The sequence below is a fragment of the Sphaeramia orbicularis genome, chromosome 14, assembly GCF_902148855.1.
Source record: "Sphaeramia orbicularis chromosome 14, fSphaOr1.1, whole genome shotgun sequence".
In the NCBI taxonomy this organism is placed as follows: Eukaryota; Metazoa; Chordata; class Actinopteri; order Kurtiformes; family Apogonidae; genus Sphaeramia; species Sphaeramia orbicularis.
In genome coordinates, this window is record NC_043970.1 from 23,470,533 (window position 1) to 23,484,792 (window position 14,260).

Here is a 14,260-nt window from a genome sequence, read left to right on the forward strand (position 1 = left end):
GGTACAGCAAAGTCACAGAAAGGAAGAAAAGAGATAATCAGACAGGTCGTAAGCATGTTAACAGCAAAACCAGATTACATCTGGCTATGTCGGCTTTATCTGTAATTAAAATGAGAAATGAGGACTCACAAAATATTGGTAATAATCCCTCATCACCTAAAAAAATCTAGTCACATCTGCGGCAAGTATAATAGGTCAACATTGCAAAAGAACAGTGCAACCTTCAATGCCATTTTTTCCTAATTATTTCTTTTCAGGTAAAACCATCTCACTGATATTAACCAACAGCTTTTATCTCATATTACACAGTTGCGATGTATAAGGAGCCGTCACTACATGAACTCGCCAGTGAGCCAGTGAGTCCGCCTCGGAAGACAGTGAAGACCTCAGATTCACTGTCTCTCAAGAATGGACGGAAAGAAGCTCCCAAGGCTGATGCCTCATAGCACAGGAAACTGAGGGTGGGGCATAGGGCAGAAGTAATACTGGGAACACAGTCACCCATTATGCACTGAGGGTGGCTGAGGGAATGGCTCTCGAGGGCCACCACATTCCAGAAATGCACTACACTGCACATGGGACAAAGGGTCAGTAGCCCATCAGCAGGCAAGAAGACCTGAGAGAGGAGACCCCCCCCGCCTATGTCACCTGTCACCATAGAAAGAAAGACCAGGGCCCGGGACAAAACTGTAACCGCCTCCCCCTCCTTCTGTTTGTCTCTCTCTCCGCCCCCTGTGACTTCCTGATGTGCAGTCTCCTTCATTTCTCCGCCATTGTGAAGCTTCTTCGTCCCACCTGACAATTTTTTTCTCACATAGCCTCTATCTGCTCTTTTGTGCATTCCCCACTCACGCATTTTGAGTGCTGACTTGTCATAATAATCCTCACCCATGGGCCCCCTCTTGAGCTCTTGAGCCCTAAAGTTGGTGACAGTGTGGCTCAGCCAGCTTTCCACCCAACATCTCCTGGCCAGCTAAGCTAATCACCAAGGTCAACTAAAGCTCAAAGTAAGATGAAACAGCTCAGTACAGATATCTGCTGGTTTTCTCGGTCAGGTCAGTCCAGCCAAGGAAGACAATTATGAAAAAAAGTGTACGAACAAAATGAAAGATAGATTTCAAAAGCTAATTTTCGTCAGTTTATCCATTTTTATTCGTACTGTAATAACAAATTCCACCATCAGAGGAGTCCAATCAATATTAAAAAATTCAACACCTCTGCAAGAGGTGATACAGAAACCTTAAAAACTTAACAGATATGTGTTTGATGACCATGTTAAATCACTGTTGAAGCTCAAGATGATGGCAATTACTTAATCATAATATATAAAATTGACAAAAATAAATGTACAAAGAAAATTCTTTTGGAACAACTATAACTGTTCCATCTGGAAAAATGAGCCATAAACAGCTTAAATTACTACATGACTGCTTATGTACTCGAATGAATGAAAAATACAAGCAATATTTGTACAAATAAGCAAGAAAATAATTCACAGTGAGATAAGAAAAAAAACAGTGGGTGAATGAGTGAGTGAATGTTTGGGTGATAGTGAACAAAATTTAGCCTCTTTTCTCTACCAGGTGAAAACTTATTGCACTAGCTTGTTAAAGGCACCACATTAACAACTGGGTCACATTTTATATCCAGAGAATTTCTGAACCCAATCACCTGAAAAAGAGTGGTTGTAGCCTCTTAGTGTGTACTTCACTCAGCATCTGCTGTCAGCATAAAGCAGGTTTGAAGTCAACATCAAAGCCAGAAGAGCCTCTGAGCTGGAGCACTTGTTATTCGGAGGATGTCAGGCAGCTTATCCACTCACTCGCTTTATCAAATCACCTTGGAAGAATCACCCCCCCACCCCCCAAATAAAAAGCAGCTGTTGAGTGAATGCGTTTGTATGATTGCATTTCAGCTCCTGTGTTTGTATGTTTGCATGGCAGGACTGTAAGTGTGAATGAGTGTTCATACAGTGGCTGGATGGAGATACTGCAGGTAACCTCCTCTACGCCCTTCAAACCACGCACAACCCTGTGTCTTTGATATGTCTGTGTCGGCAAGTAGGTGATACTTGGGGAACATCCTGCTTGTGTACCATTTTCACTGACTTTAAAGAGTCGTCTGCATTTTGGAACAGCTGGGAAGAGGATATCTAGGCGACCTTATGAGAAATAAACCCACAGAGGGCACTTTGTTGATTAAATATTTATTTAGCTGCAAACGGCTAATGTTCTCATGTGCAATAAGATTCTCAAACAGAGATAAATCTGAAAATAATGCAATGACCTGAAAGAAATTAAAGTCTTCTATGTAGGAATGTTACAGCATTAGCTGTTGCCATGTAAGTACTAGCCATTCTTAACTACTTTACTAAATCACACAGGGAGAGAATTTCACCACGCTGTTTAGTCTAAATGTGTGATTACCATCAGTGACGTTAAGGAGAGCAATGTCTGCAGACTTTGAAGGTAAAGCTATACAAATTGCAAAGCACTGCAAGATGATGTCTAATTTTAATCACGAGAAAATGTAAAGAAGGGTTACAGAATGTGAAAAGGAGGCTTTATGAATGTGCTGTATTGAGGGTGAAAGTAAGTCTGAAACTGTGTGTTGAATTGTAAGGAGGTCAGCTCATGCAGGCAGTTAGAAAGAGTGAAGGATTAGCAGGTGTATTCTTGAGGAATGTTGATAAGGAATTTCTGCAGTAAAGTAAGCAAGATTGTTGGCAGGGTTTTGTGCAGCATGTGGATATGATAATGAATGTAAGACAAAGAAGCACGTAAGACACTGTGCGCTATTTATGAAAGGGGGTCTATGGAGGAAATTAGTTGGAGGGCTTTGCATTTTTTCATTACGTTTTTAATTTTCTGGGCTTTTCCAGTGGGAGTATCATTCAGTCCAAATTTGGATATTTTGTCCTTGCAGCAAGTTTTGCATTGTAGATGTACAAATCTGTATCTTTCCCATGGTAAAACTGCTTTCCCCTCATGAATTCAATACAGTCTTGTAGGTATATTTTTAAAATATGCACTGTTAACAACTATGTTATCAAACCAAGTTATATTGCAAATAAATATAGAGAATTATCTAATTTTGTGACAGTAACAATGAAAGCTCATGTCTCAAACAGCTTAAAATTAAGTTCATCTATGAATGGAAATAATTTTGCATTATCCAGTCAAAAACAGACATGATGGCATTTGCATCTTTAATAAGCATGTAAGCCGACACAAAATAAGTTAATATGTGGGTATAATCATCACAATAACTCATCATCACAAGCATGAAATTCCTCCATAGATACTCGCATCAGAAAAAGCAACAGGTCTTTGATATTTTGATACTAAAGAACAGTAACAGTAAGTGTGTTTTGATTGTGATACTGCATGTAGACGGAGTCCATTGTCAGGTGAAGAATGACTTTAATGTTGAGTACACAAAAACAATGCAAGTGCAATGAAGGTAGAAATTAAGATTGTCATGTGGATGTGAACATATAGTTTTGATCTTGAATGTTATATACAGAAGCTGTATTTTCCAGAGAGTCTAAAGTAGTGATGGTTTTAATAGAATGTTGGAGTTTACAGAGAGAGTCAATTTATGAGACAACAGGTCTTAAAAGGCTAACAGCGAGGCGGTGACTTGAAAAAAACAAAAACAGAAAAAAAAATAAATAAATACACTTTGTCTGCCCACACATGAGATTTTAAGTCGTAATCCGTTCCCTAAATCCCAACCTACAGTATCTACAACTCATTAACTTTTATTTTCAGCATTTTGTAGTCTGTGTAGGTGTATTCTTAAAGGGTGCATGTGTTCTTAAACTGTGTGTCTGTGTGTGTGCATTTATGGATAAGAGTGGAGTAAGACAAGACAGAGAGGCAAGGAGAGAAAAAAGGAGAGGGCATGTGACTGAAACAATGATCGATAGACTCAATAAAAAACAAATGCAAGTACAGCCAGTCCAAGATAGGTGCAAAAATTTCCCCAAGGTCCACCAGAGACAGGAAAATCTATTTGTTCATAATAAACTCAGAGGGCTCTTGTTTAATCTGTACCTATAAACCAAACAAAACAAGGAAGCCTAGTGGATGACAACAGAAAAAAAAAAAAAAGAATTTACCTCATTTCCTCTGGTCTTTGCACTGGGTCTCATAAAACTAAAACAGGAAGAACCTCAATATCATACTTTCAGTCAGAAGTCTAGAGGCATTAACAATCTTAACACACAAATACAGTACACAACTGGAATCCAGTGAACATGATGCACCTTAGAAGCCCTTGGCATTTGTGGAAACTTAACTCTCTTAAGAGGCTTTGATTAAAATTAAGATAAAAAAACAGGGAATCCCTCTATTTTAACACAGAAGTGAGGGTATGAGGCAATATTAAATCAACTGCAGCTAAGTCATCACAGGTTTTGGTGCGGTAACGTTTTTCATTGCACTGTGCAACTTCCAGGGAACATTTCTGAAGCAAATCTTGATAATATCGACTTCAAGTGTGCTCTGAATTACCAACAAGGCATTTTAATCACACTGAGAACGGTAAATGTCATATACAGTCACGGAAAAAAAATTATTAGACCACCGTTGTTTTCTTCAATTTTTTGTTAATTTTAATGCCTGGTACAACTAAAGGTGCATTTGTTAGGACAAATATAATGATAACAACAAAAATAGCTCATAAGAGTTTAATTTCAAAGCTGATATTTAGTCATTTTCCATGTTTTCTTGATAATAACCAAAATCACTTAACTTCTTACATCAACAGCTATGACAAAAACAGTGTTTTTAGGCATTGCATGTTTTCTTTTCTGTCTGTTTTAGTCACATGATACACACAGGAGTTAGTAATTGATTGCATAACCATTGTTTTTGATGACTTTTGATGGTCTAATAATTTTTTCCGTGACTGTACACGTTACTTCTCTCTTTATGTGTTCTTATTTTTTTACTTAATGTATCCCATATGTAAATTTATACAACATCTGCAGCCAAATCCTCACATTTGCAGTGGAGAACATATCACAATCTTTTCACAATGGTAGAATTTCATCGCTTTCCCACTCATAGAACTAATCCTTATCGCTGTCCAAAAATTCGGCTCATACCTGTGCCACATTCTCATGCTCCAGTTATTGGCAGCCAGTGTGATAATCATAATAACTGTTATGTAATGCTCTAACTGAAGCATGCAGTTTATCAAATTAAAGGGAGGCTCGGTGTGTTACTGGCTCCCTCTGATGGAAGTACTCAGTTGCAAAAAGGTAACACTCATAATGAAGGGCAGATGAACTTTATGTTTGATTTCCCAAATGATGCAAAATAAACTGTTCCCACTGTGCTGTAATGTGGCCGCAATGCAGTCATGATGCCTCTCTTAATGTGGTTACAATATCTCATGTACAACACTTCAGTCTGCCACTGGTGCTCTCCTCTGAACGTGTTTTTATTAATTCCCACAAAAATTTCCATTGTTCTTGACAGTATTCCGTACAGACGAGATTTCTCCATAAACTGAAAAACTAATGCTGTAAAATGAAATGCCTTTGGCTTTATTTATTGCAAAAATGTTGTGTCTGTTTATAACTTTGTCCTTAAATTAACAGTACAATCAACTGGTATCACACACTGTTCATAAATACTGAGAGGCCGCTGCTCTTCAGTGTTTGGCCTTTGCTGAAACACTGTGTTGAAGTAATCCAAATGAAAAAGTCTTTTGTTCTAAAAGGGCCCATTTCTTTTTTATAAAGAGGTTTTTTGTTTCTTTTTTTTTTTTTTTTTTTATCATTTTGTGAGTTTGGAAAATGGAAAAAATAATTAAAATGTGTGTTTAAGTCTGAATGGTCTACATGTACGGAATACTGATGGCTTAAAGGTACTTTCAATAACTCATATATTGTATATCTAATGTACTATGTCAAGTTTTTTTCTTTTTACAGATGTGTGTAAATTATTGGTGATTTTTATCGTCTTTCAGTTGTCAGTCAGTGCATTTTTGTCTTTGATCAGCATTGTTGTATCCATACTGATGTGTCCCCTGTGTGAATTTCTCCCATCCTGAATCCCACTGTGCAACTGAGTTGTGTTTCTGTAAAAGATGAGATATATCCTTAAGTGACAGCAGCAGGATTACAGCTCTTAACACTAATCACCATGTCTCACCATACCCAGCAACGACCATGGTGATCTCAGAGTTATGGTCACACAAGTCTTCCAGAAAGTTTCCACGGCTTGTTCCCTACTCGTATGAACTTGCAATGTCTCTCAGTCCAATGGTTTTGTCTTCCGAAAGCTGATGGTCCCCCCCCTAAAAATGTAATGTACCAAAAAAACAAAAAACAAAAAAAAAAAAAAAAAAAAGCCATAAACTCTTACTGGCTACAGAAGGCCGGAATCCTCAGACACCTCCTGAGAGTTTCCAGGTATTTAGATGCACGTTGGACTCCTTTCATCAAGAGCCAAAGGACGCAACTATACGGAAGTGGCATTTTTTTTCCCAGCCACCCCAGTAAACAGCCATGCGGGAATGAAGACCAGCAATATGCAATGAGAACTACCAGCCTGCACTCCAGGAAAGGGAATATTTTCAACAGACTAATAAACAACAATCAGGATCTGCAGGCTATAAAGGCAATCAGCAGTCTGCAATACTAATTACTTTGTGTCTAAACAGACATGGGAACTTTTTTGCAAAGCATGCATAAGTCACTTCACTGTTGTTCAGCTCATTAGGGATGACTCCCTCTCAGTATCTAAAGACACAAGCCCTGAATTCACCCTCTCTCCATGTTTGTCATCAGACCTGTGTACATTTCTACAATAACTCCTACCTGAATAGAAAGGAGATGTCTTATTCTAAAAATATTATTCAATAAATCACATATATTTGTATGATTGTAAGCAGTGCCTTTCGTGTAATTTTTCCATCTTCCTTCCAACTAATAAGAAAAAGGTTTTGACTGTGATACAAGTGATGGTTTGCAGTGAAATTAGAGAAAAAGTCACAGTTTGACTCAGTATCTTCATTCCAAATACTTCTCAAACTCCCTGCTTTGATCTCGTTCTTAAATTAAGAAATGAATCCATAATCTTCTACAGAACATGTTGCTTCTTTCAGTGCAGATGTGTTGCTGGGACTACGTCTTCAGTTACTCCTCTGAAGTTTTATCCTGATTCTCAACACTGTAGCTATTTCTTAAGATGTGCAGTGTATGAAATCTAAATGCTTTTCAATTAATAATCAGATCAAATCAGTGAAATAAGTATAGAAATAAATATAGAATTGCGTTTTTCAGTTGTGCTTCAGAAAGGTCTGCTTTTACACACAAGTTTAGCCCAAAAACCTCATATTTCAAGTGTTCCTCTTAATGTTGGACAATTAAATTACCTTCAGAAAATCTACTTTTACACACAGGTGGGTTTTCTCTAATACTAAAGGATCTTAAGTGGAATTAATCTCTGCTACAGGAGAAAAGTGAGGAAGTTCTTACTTAACATACTGTACTTATACAGGGTGGGGATGCAAAATTTACAATGAACATTTAGTTGTTTTTTTCTCAGCAGGCACTACATCAATTGTTTTGAAACCAAGCATATACTGATGTCATAATCATACCTAACACTATTATCCATACCTTTTCAGACACTTTTGCCCATATGAGTAATCAGGAAAGCAAACGTCAAAGAGTGTGTGATTTGCTGAATGCACTCGTCACACCAAAGGAGATTTCAAAAATAGTTGGAGTGTCCATAAAGACTGTTTATAATGGAAAGAAGAGAATGACTATGAGCAAAACTATTACGAGAAAGTCTGGAAGATACTATTAAAGAAGAATGGGAGAAGTTGTCACCTGAATATTTGAGGAACACTTGCGCAAGTTTCAGGAAGCGTGTGAAGGCAGTTATTGAGAAAGAAGGAGGACACATAGAATAAAAACATTTTCTATTATGTCAATTTTCTTGTGGCAAATAAATTCTCATGACTTTCAATAAACTAATTGGTCATACACTGTCTTTCAATCCCAGCCTCAAAATATTGTAAATTTTGCTTCCCCACCCTGTATATGACATTATGGGCTTTTTCCATCTATGGATACATACATACATACGTCCATCTGTTCGTTCGTCTGTCCGTCCATCCATCCATCGACTGCTAAAGGAGAAAAATGAGAAAGTTATTGTTTAACAAATTTGGGTCTGCAGTTTGCCATTGCATCCAACATGCAAGCATTATTTTTGTACTGGAAACAGTCATATTATCAATATTATATTTTATATCAATATACTATACTTTTTAAAATATAGGGTTACATCCATCTGTCCGATTGTCCATCTGTCCATCCATGCATCACTATCATTAAACATTACTCTACATAAAATCTGCAGGTGGTTGTTTTTAATCTACATTTTTGTTTTGTTAACGTTTTACCCATAGGTTTTCTGTGTAGTACATGATGGTACTACACATCAGTGTTTGTAAAACCAACTTTTCATGGATGAGCTTAGTAATAAAGTAACTTCCTTGACTAAACTTTCCCAAATTAAACAGGCTTGAGCTGGCATATCAAAAGTGCTGTAATAGCCAGACCATGAATGCAATAATTACCAGACCGTATTTATATTACGAAATACGGTCATGGACAAAAAACAAATGCGAACTTCATTAACGTCTGGCCGAGTTGAGATAGTTCCCGTCTGGGATTAAAAAGAAGCTAACATCTGTCTCATCTACTGACGAGTCATCTGTCTTTTCAAAGAGCAAGGATTATTTAACCAAAATGTCTCTGATGGATGAATTGCTGCAATTACTTCCCCAGCAGTCAATTAGATATTACAATATCTCAGTGATAACCATGGTAAATGGATGTTAGATCACGTCCCACAGATTATGATAATTAGGCTACAGCTCATATTCTAGAACAAGTTAAAATTGATCTGGCAGATTATTGTGTGCTCTGGGTAGTCAACTTCTTTCCCTTTGAGATGTGACCTCAGTCAGGGTTACACATCCCTCTTCCATACTCTGATCCTTCCTATGCATTACTGGGGCATCTCAAATCTCATGGAAGCATGCCTTGTGCATTTATAGAAGATTATTCTCAGTAAACCCGCAGTCTGCACTCAGACTGAATAGAGCTTTATATTTCTTAATGCAGCAAATAAGGATTAAAGCATTAAACCAAATATAGTTCTCACGATTGCTGGAGGAACCAATTACCGTCAGTATGCTCATGTTTTCCATTATAGGCATCTACATGCTGGATTTGGACAAATGTGGGAAAATCACAACCTTGGAGGTTTTATGTATTTGTGTTGCATTGTTTTCCAATGCGCTGAATACTAATGTTGGTCTGACACACATAATACACCAGTGTTTCAATAGTGCATCAATAACACAGCATTAGATGGATAGAAACAGTTAACAAAGCCATGAACAGTGAAGTTGATTCAAGAAGTGCTTTTCTGTGCCACTTTAACCTTATCTAACTTATTAATATCTACATTTGGAAATGTCATACACACTTGGTATTTGAAAATGGTGCAAAACAGGAACTAAAATGTCTGCGTAAAGGTCTAACTAAAGGTCCTCCACTGTTATTACTTCATAGCAGTGCCAAAACTTATATATAGCTCCGTGGCACAACTCATTTTAAGGTTCCACTAGTTTATAGGTCTATTTATTTTGACTTGAAAACCCAACTTTGAGCTACATATTACATAAATTCTGTAACTGAACTACACTGACAGATCATCCAGGATCAATATAGCTGTCATTTTACATGATTTCTGAAAAGCTGATGATGTAGCATTAATGTGTTTATTATGTTGTTCTTGGTTACTTTGCTATTTAAAAATATTCCCAATGGAGCAACAACATATTCCGTTAAATATTCATACATTCATTCATTATCTGAACCCACTTTATCCTCACTAGGGTCACAGGGCCAGTTAAATATGTGAAACACAATATTATGTAGCTTATTGTGAGTCGAAATAAATTTTCAGTATTTACTGTAATAAATACCTTTCAACAAGAGTTTGGTCTTTTTGCAGAGAGTGAATGTAAGGCACAACTGGAGGTACCTGGTTAGTTGTAATGTGTGATGGAGCTGCTGTGTTTTTAGAGTTATTGTGTCTTATTCACCTGAAACACCAGATGGCAGTGTTATACTTCAGCTTTAACTTCACCTTGCCTCCTGTAACTCTTATTTGTGAAGGCCTGCTCTGACAGTAAGCCCTACACCAGTGCTTTTCAACCTTGGAGTTGGGACCCCACATGGGGTCACCTAGAATTCAAATGGGGTTGCCTGAAATTTCTAGTAATTGATAAAAATAAAAAATAAAAACTTACTAGTAAAAAATATATGGTGAGTTGACAGAGACAATCACAATACATAAAAGACATGATAAACTCTGAAGCCAAAACTGAAGCACTGTGGTACTGTTTATCTTTCAAATGTTCATTGTGGTCGGTTTCAGATGCTGCAGCTCTTTCATAATTCATAGTTTGAGTTATTGTTTGTTCAGTATTAACTGTCAGCCTTGTAAATACAAGCTGGACTGACTGTATATACTGTATCCTGATCAAGGAAAATCAAATTCTCACTTTGTGCAGAAGCCTAATCTCAACCTGGCTTTTCTACCTCCGTCCATAATAATATACATTATATAGACTAAATGTTGCCTAAAATTAATGTTTATTTGCAATGTAGTATAGCAAACTATGATATGATAAAGACACATTTATTTTAGCAAAAAAAAAAAAAAAAAAAGTCTCCACTTTGAACGTCTGAGGTCGCCAGAAATTTGTGATGTTAAAATGGGGTCGAGAGCCACAAAAAGGTTGGGAACCACTGCCTTACACACTGCAGGTAACAGATTACAATGAGTCATTTTGGTGACATGAGGGTCAGGGAGGTTAAATCCTTAGTCAAAAACATCTAATCAGAGAGGAAGAGAGCAGTTAATTTCCCCAAACTAATGAGTCAATGCATAAAAGTAATTCAGGGAAATGTAATAACCTTGTCCAGTGAAATTACATTTTAATGTACAAGCTCCTGGGCAGAATGTAATTTTGGGAATCATTTTAGGGAATGACATTGCCTCCACATATACATGATCTAACAGAATTACTTCAATGATAAAGTACCTAACTAGTTTCTTTACTTTCTTTTTTTTTATAATCAAAGTTTTTATTGATTTTTGTTTTTGACAAGAAACACACAACATACATATAATTTCAACAGCTAACACTTTACACTATACACACCCACTACACAGCCAAGGCAATAAAGCAGAAAACCAGTAATGTTTCTTTACTCTCTGAGGTTTGATACAACTGATCCAGCAAAAGCCACGCCCTGGGAAGGAACACAGTCACATAGACAACGTACAGACTCATGTGCTTCACTTGATGACTCATGTAAAATAGTCAAAAACTCTGTGACAAGAGAAAAATATTTACTCCTGTCTTGCCTACAGGATGACTCACAGAATGGCTGTGGGTATCAATTTATAAACTCTCAGTATTGTGCAATAATCAAACATCGAAACCTTGCAGCCAGTGAATATATTTAGAACTAGAATAAAGTAAAAGTGTGGTGTGAGACATCTGCATGCCTGTACTTGTAAAGCAAAGACTTATAAATATTTTTTCTTTGTCATATTGTATGTTCCTTGTGAAGTAGTAGCCTATACCAGCAGCGCTAAAACCTGTTTGTCTGGTACAGGAAGGCCTCTGAAGAAGCTGTTAGTGGATAATAGCAGTAACACATACAATAATATCAACAGGAAAAGTCAACACCATTAAGTCATTCACACAATTTTAAGTTACAAATCAAATTCTCAAGAAAATGTCAACATACAGCAAAAAATAAGACATGGAACCGACAACTAACACTCATCCACAGAGTTTCTAGTGTTCTCTCAGAGTGACAAAGTGAACTGGTCAGAACGTAGCTACTCATAAACAGTCCTCTTCAGGTGCTCCTAAAAATAAAACTCCTACAGTTAAAGTGTGTCAAGAAGAAGCAATTTACTCTGATAAAGATAAAGGTGATAGAGGTTTCACTGTGGTGGGGGCATATGGTTGAACAAGTGCTCAAACAGATAGAAAATAAGTAAAGACAGGGTATAAACTACTGGAAAAACCCAGGTTACGGTGACAACGACCCATACAAAACAAATAATCACTGGACATAAACAGAAAAATAACTTCTCTTTTTTTTTTCCAGAAAAGGGCTGAAAAGGGAAGTTTGGGTTACAGATAATCCATGGCCATAAAGCAGAGGTATTGATGTGTTTTGATCTGTTAACTATAAAGTCTACCTACTGAAACAACTTGAATGAAGACACAGTGGACTGTTTCATCTACTACCAGAAGTGAGTGTTTCAGGCAAACTTTGAACTCTAACAGTGAGACATAATAGTAATACTAGACCATGCAGAAGGAAAGCCTGACTCATACTCATGGTGGTTTCATTTGCAAAATAGGCCTCCCTATTTTGATGTGGATAAAAATAAACTATAGAAGGATTTAACCAAAAAACCAAAATAGATAAATAAGATAAGATAAGAAATCCTTTATTTGTCCCACAATGGGGAAATTCCAGTGTTGCAACACTCATTATAGGACAGTGCAGAAAAAGTTCACACAGAAGGTTTTAAAAAATAAATAAAGATGTGCATGCATTAAAAAAAAAATATGTACAATATGGATACAAATAAATATAAGTGTCCGTTTTGTGTATTGCAAATGGGATTATTGCACCAGGTTAAAAGTGTTCATTGTAGAGTCTAACAGCAGCAGGAAGGAAAGATCTGCGAAACCTCTCTTTCACACAGCGAGGGTGGATCAGTCTGTCACTGAAGCTGCTCTCCAGAGCTGACAGAGTCTCCTGCAGGGGGTGGGACATTATTTGTCCCATATATAGACATAGACATCATTTTTTAAAAACAACTATAATTCAAGTCATTGAAAGCTTCATGATAGTTTTCTCACCATATGAAATTGTATTATCTGACCAATTAATGAATCCACTAATTACACTATATTATATTTTCTCTAATGTAGGCTATTTACAACTTACATAATATTAGTAATGAGATCTTTTTAACTTTGTTCAACGAATTATGAATTCAAAAATCCATGTCTCAATTCAGTTTAGTTGTAGAGGTTTACAGAGACAATCCTTTAGAGGCAGTTATTTTATCATACACTTCAGGTTCCAAGACATTACAAAAGTCCTAAGCTACAAAACACAAACCTAAAGTCAAAATAGGCCTAGTTATGTAAAACTATTAATAAATGTATGTTAAAAATAGGGTGTGACAGCAGTACATTAGCACAGTACAGTGCACAGTATAAATCCAACACATCCCTTTTGTTATACCATAATATGACAATAGGCTAATAAGACAAAACCAAACGCACACTGATATTTGCATGTCAATTGTGAATTAAGATACAGTCAAAACTTTTGCCTAGTTCTGCAAAAAATGAATAAATGTATCTTAGAAATAGATGGTAAGAGTATGTTCCACAGTACAACATTCCGTGTATTAAACTAGGCTACTGAGAATTATTAATATTAACAATATTAAAGGTCATTTAAAACAAGTCACTTAAACATCATCTCATTATTTTCCTGTTACAGTTTAGTTTAGTTTAGTTTATTTCAGACACGAACATAATACCAAAAACATATGGAAGAAAAAAAAAAAACACAAATAAAAAATCAAATAATAGGGAAAAAAAAAAACAAAAACAAAACTGTTGTGCCTGAAAGTGAGTAGGAAGAAGCCACTGCTTATCCAGTCCTACCCCCGATTCCAGTCCTCAGACTGTAAGTGCTTTATCACTTGATATTCAACATAAGATTGTGATTATCTATAAACACATCCCTCCAAACCAGTACACACATACACATACAGTCACTTACACATACACACCAATTTATCCCTACATCTGTACACTAACAGTGATTCATGTTCCCAAACCAGGTGACATATACTTCATCTGTAGCTAAATATGGTTCATAGTAAGCTAACCTATTATTCCAAGTTATAAATAAATCAGTTCTAGAACTTAAAGTACTGCTGTTTTATAGATACAGAATGAAGATTAAACTTTTAGAAGGTAATGTAATGTAATGTACAAAAATATTTTTTATATAGCCTATAATTATTACAATTTAGATATCATTACTTATATAAAATGTGCAGACAGTCGTTTTTCATCTTCCTGTTTTCATGTG

The 14,260-nt window shown here is 36.4% G+C and overlaps 1 protein-coding gene across 1 annotated transcript in view; it reads left to right on the top strand.

The window, feature by feature from the left end:
* fgf11b (fibroblast growth factor 11b) overlaps positions 1 to 4,343 on the top strand; it is a 41,275-nt gene extending 36,932 nt beyond the window's left edge. Inside the window, exon 5 of the mRNA XM_030154100.1 lies at positions 310 to 4,343. Within this exon, the coding sequence (XP_030009960.1) occupies positions 310 to 446 (137 nt within the window). The 3' untranslated portion in view covers positions 447 to 4,343. The remainder of the gene's footprint in view (positions 1 to 309) is intronic.
* The last annotated feature ends 9,917 nt before the right edge of the window (positions 4,344 to 14,260 follow it).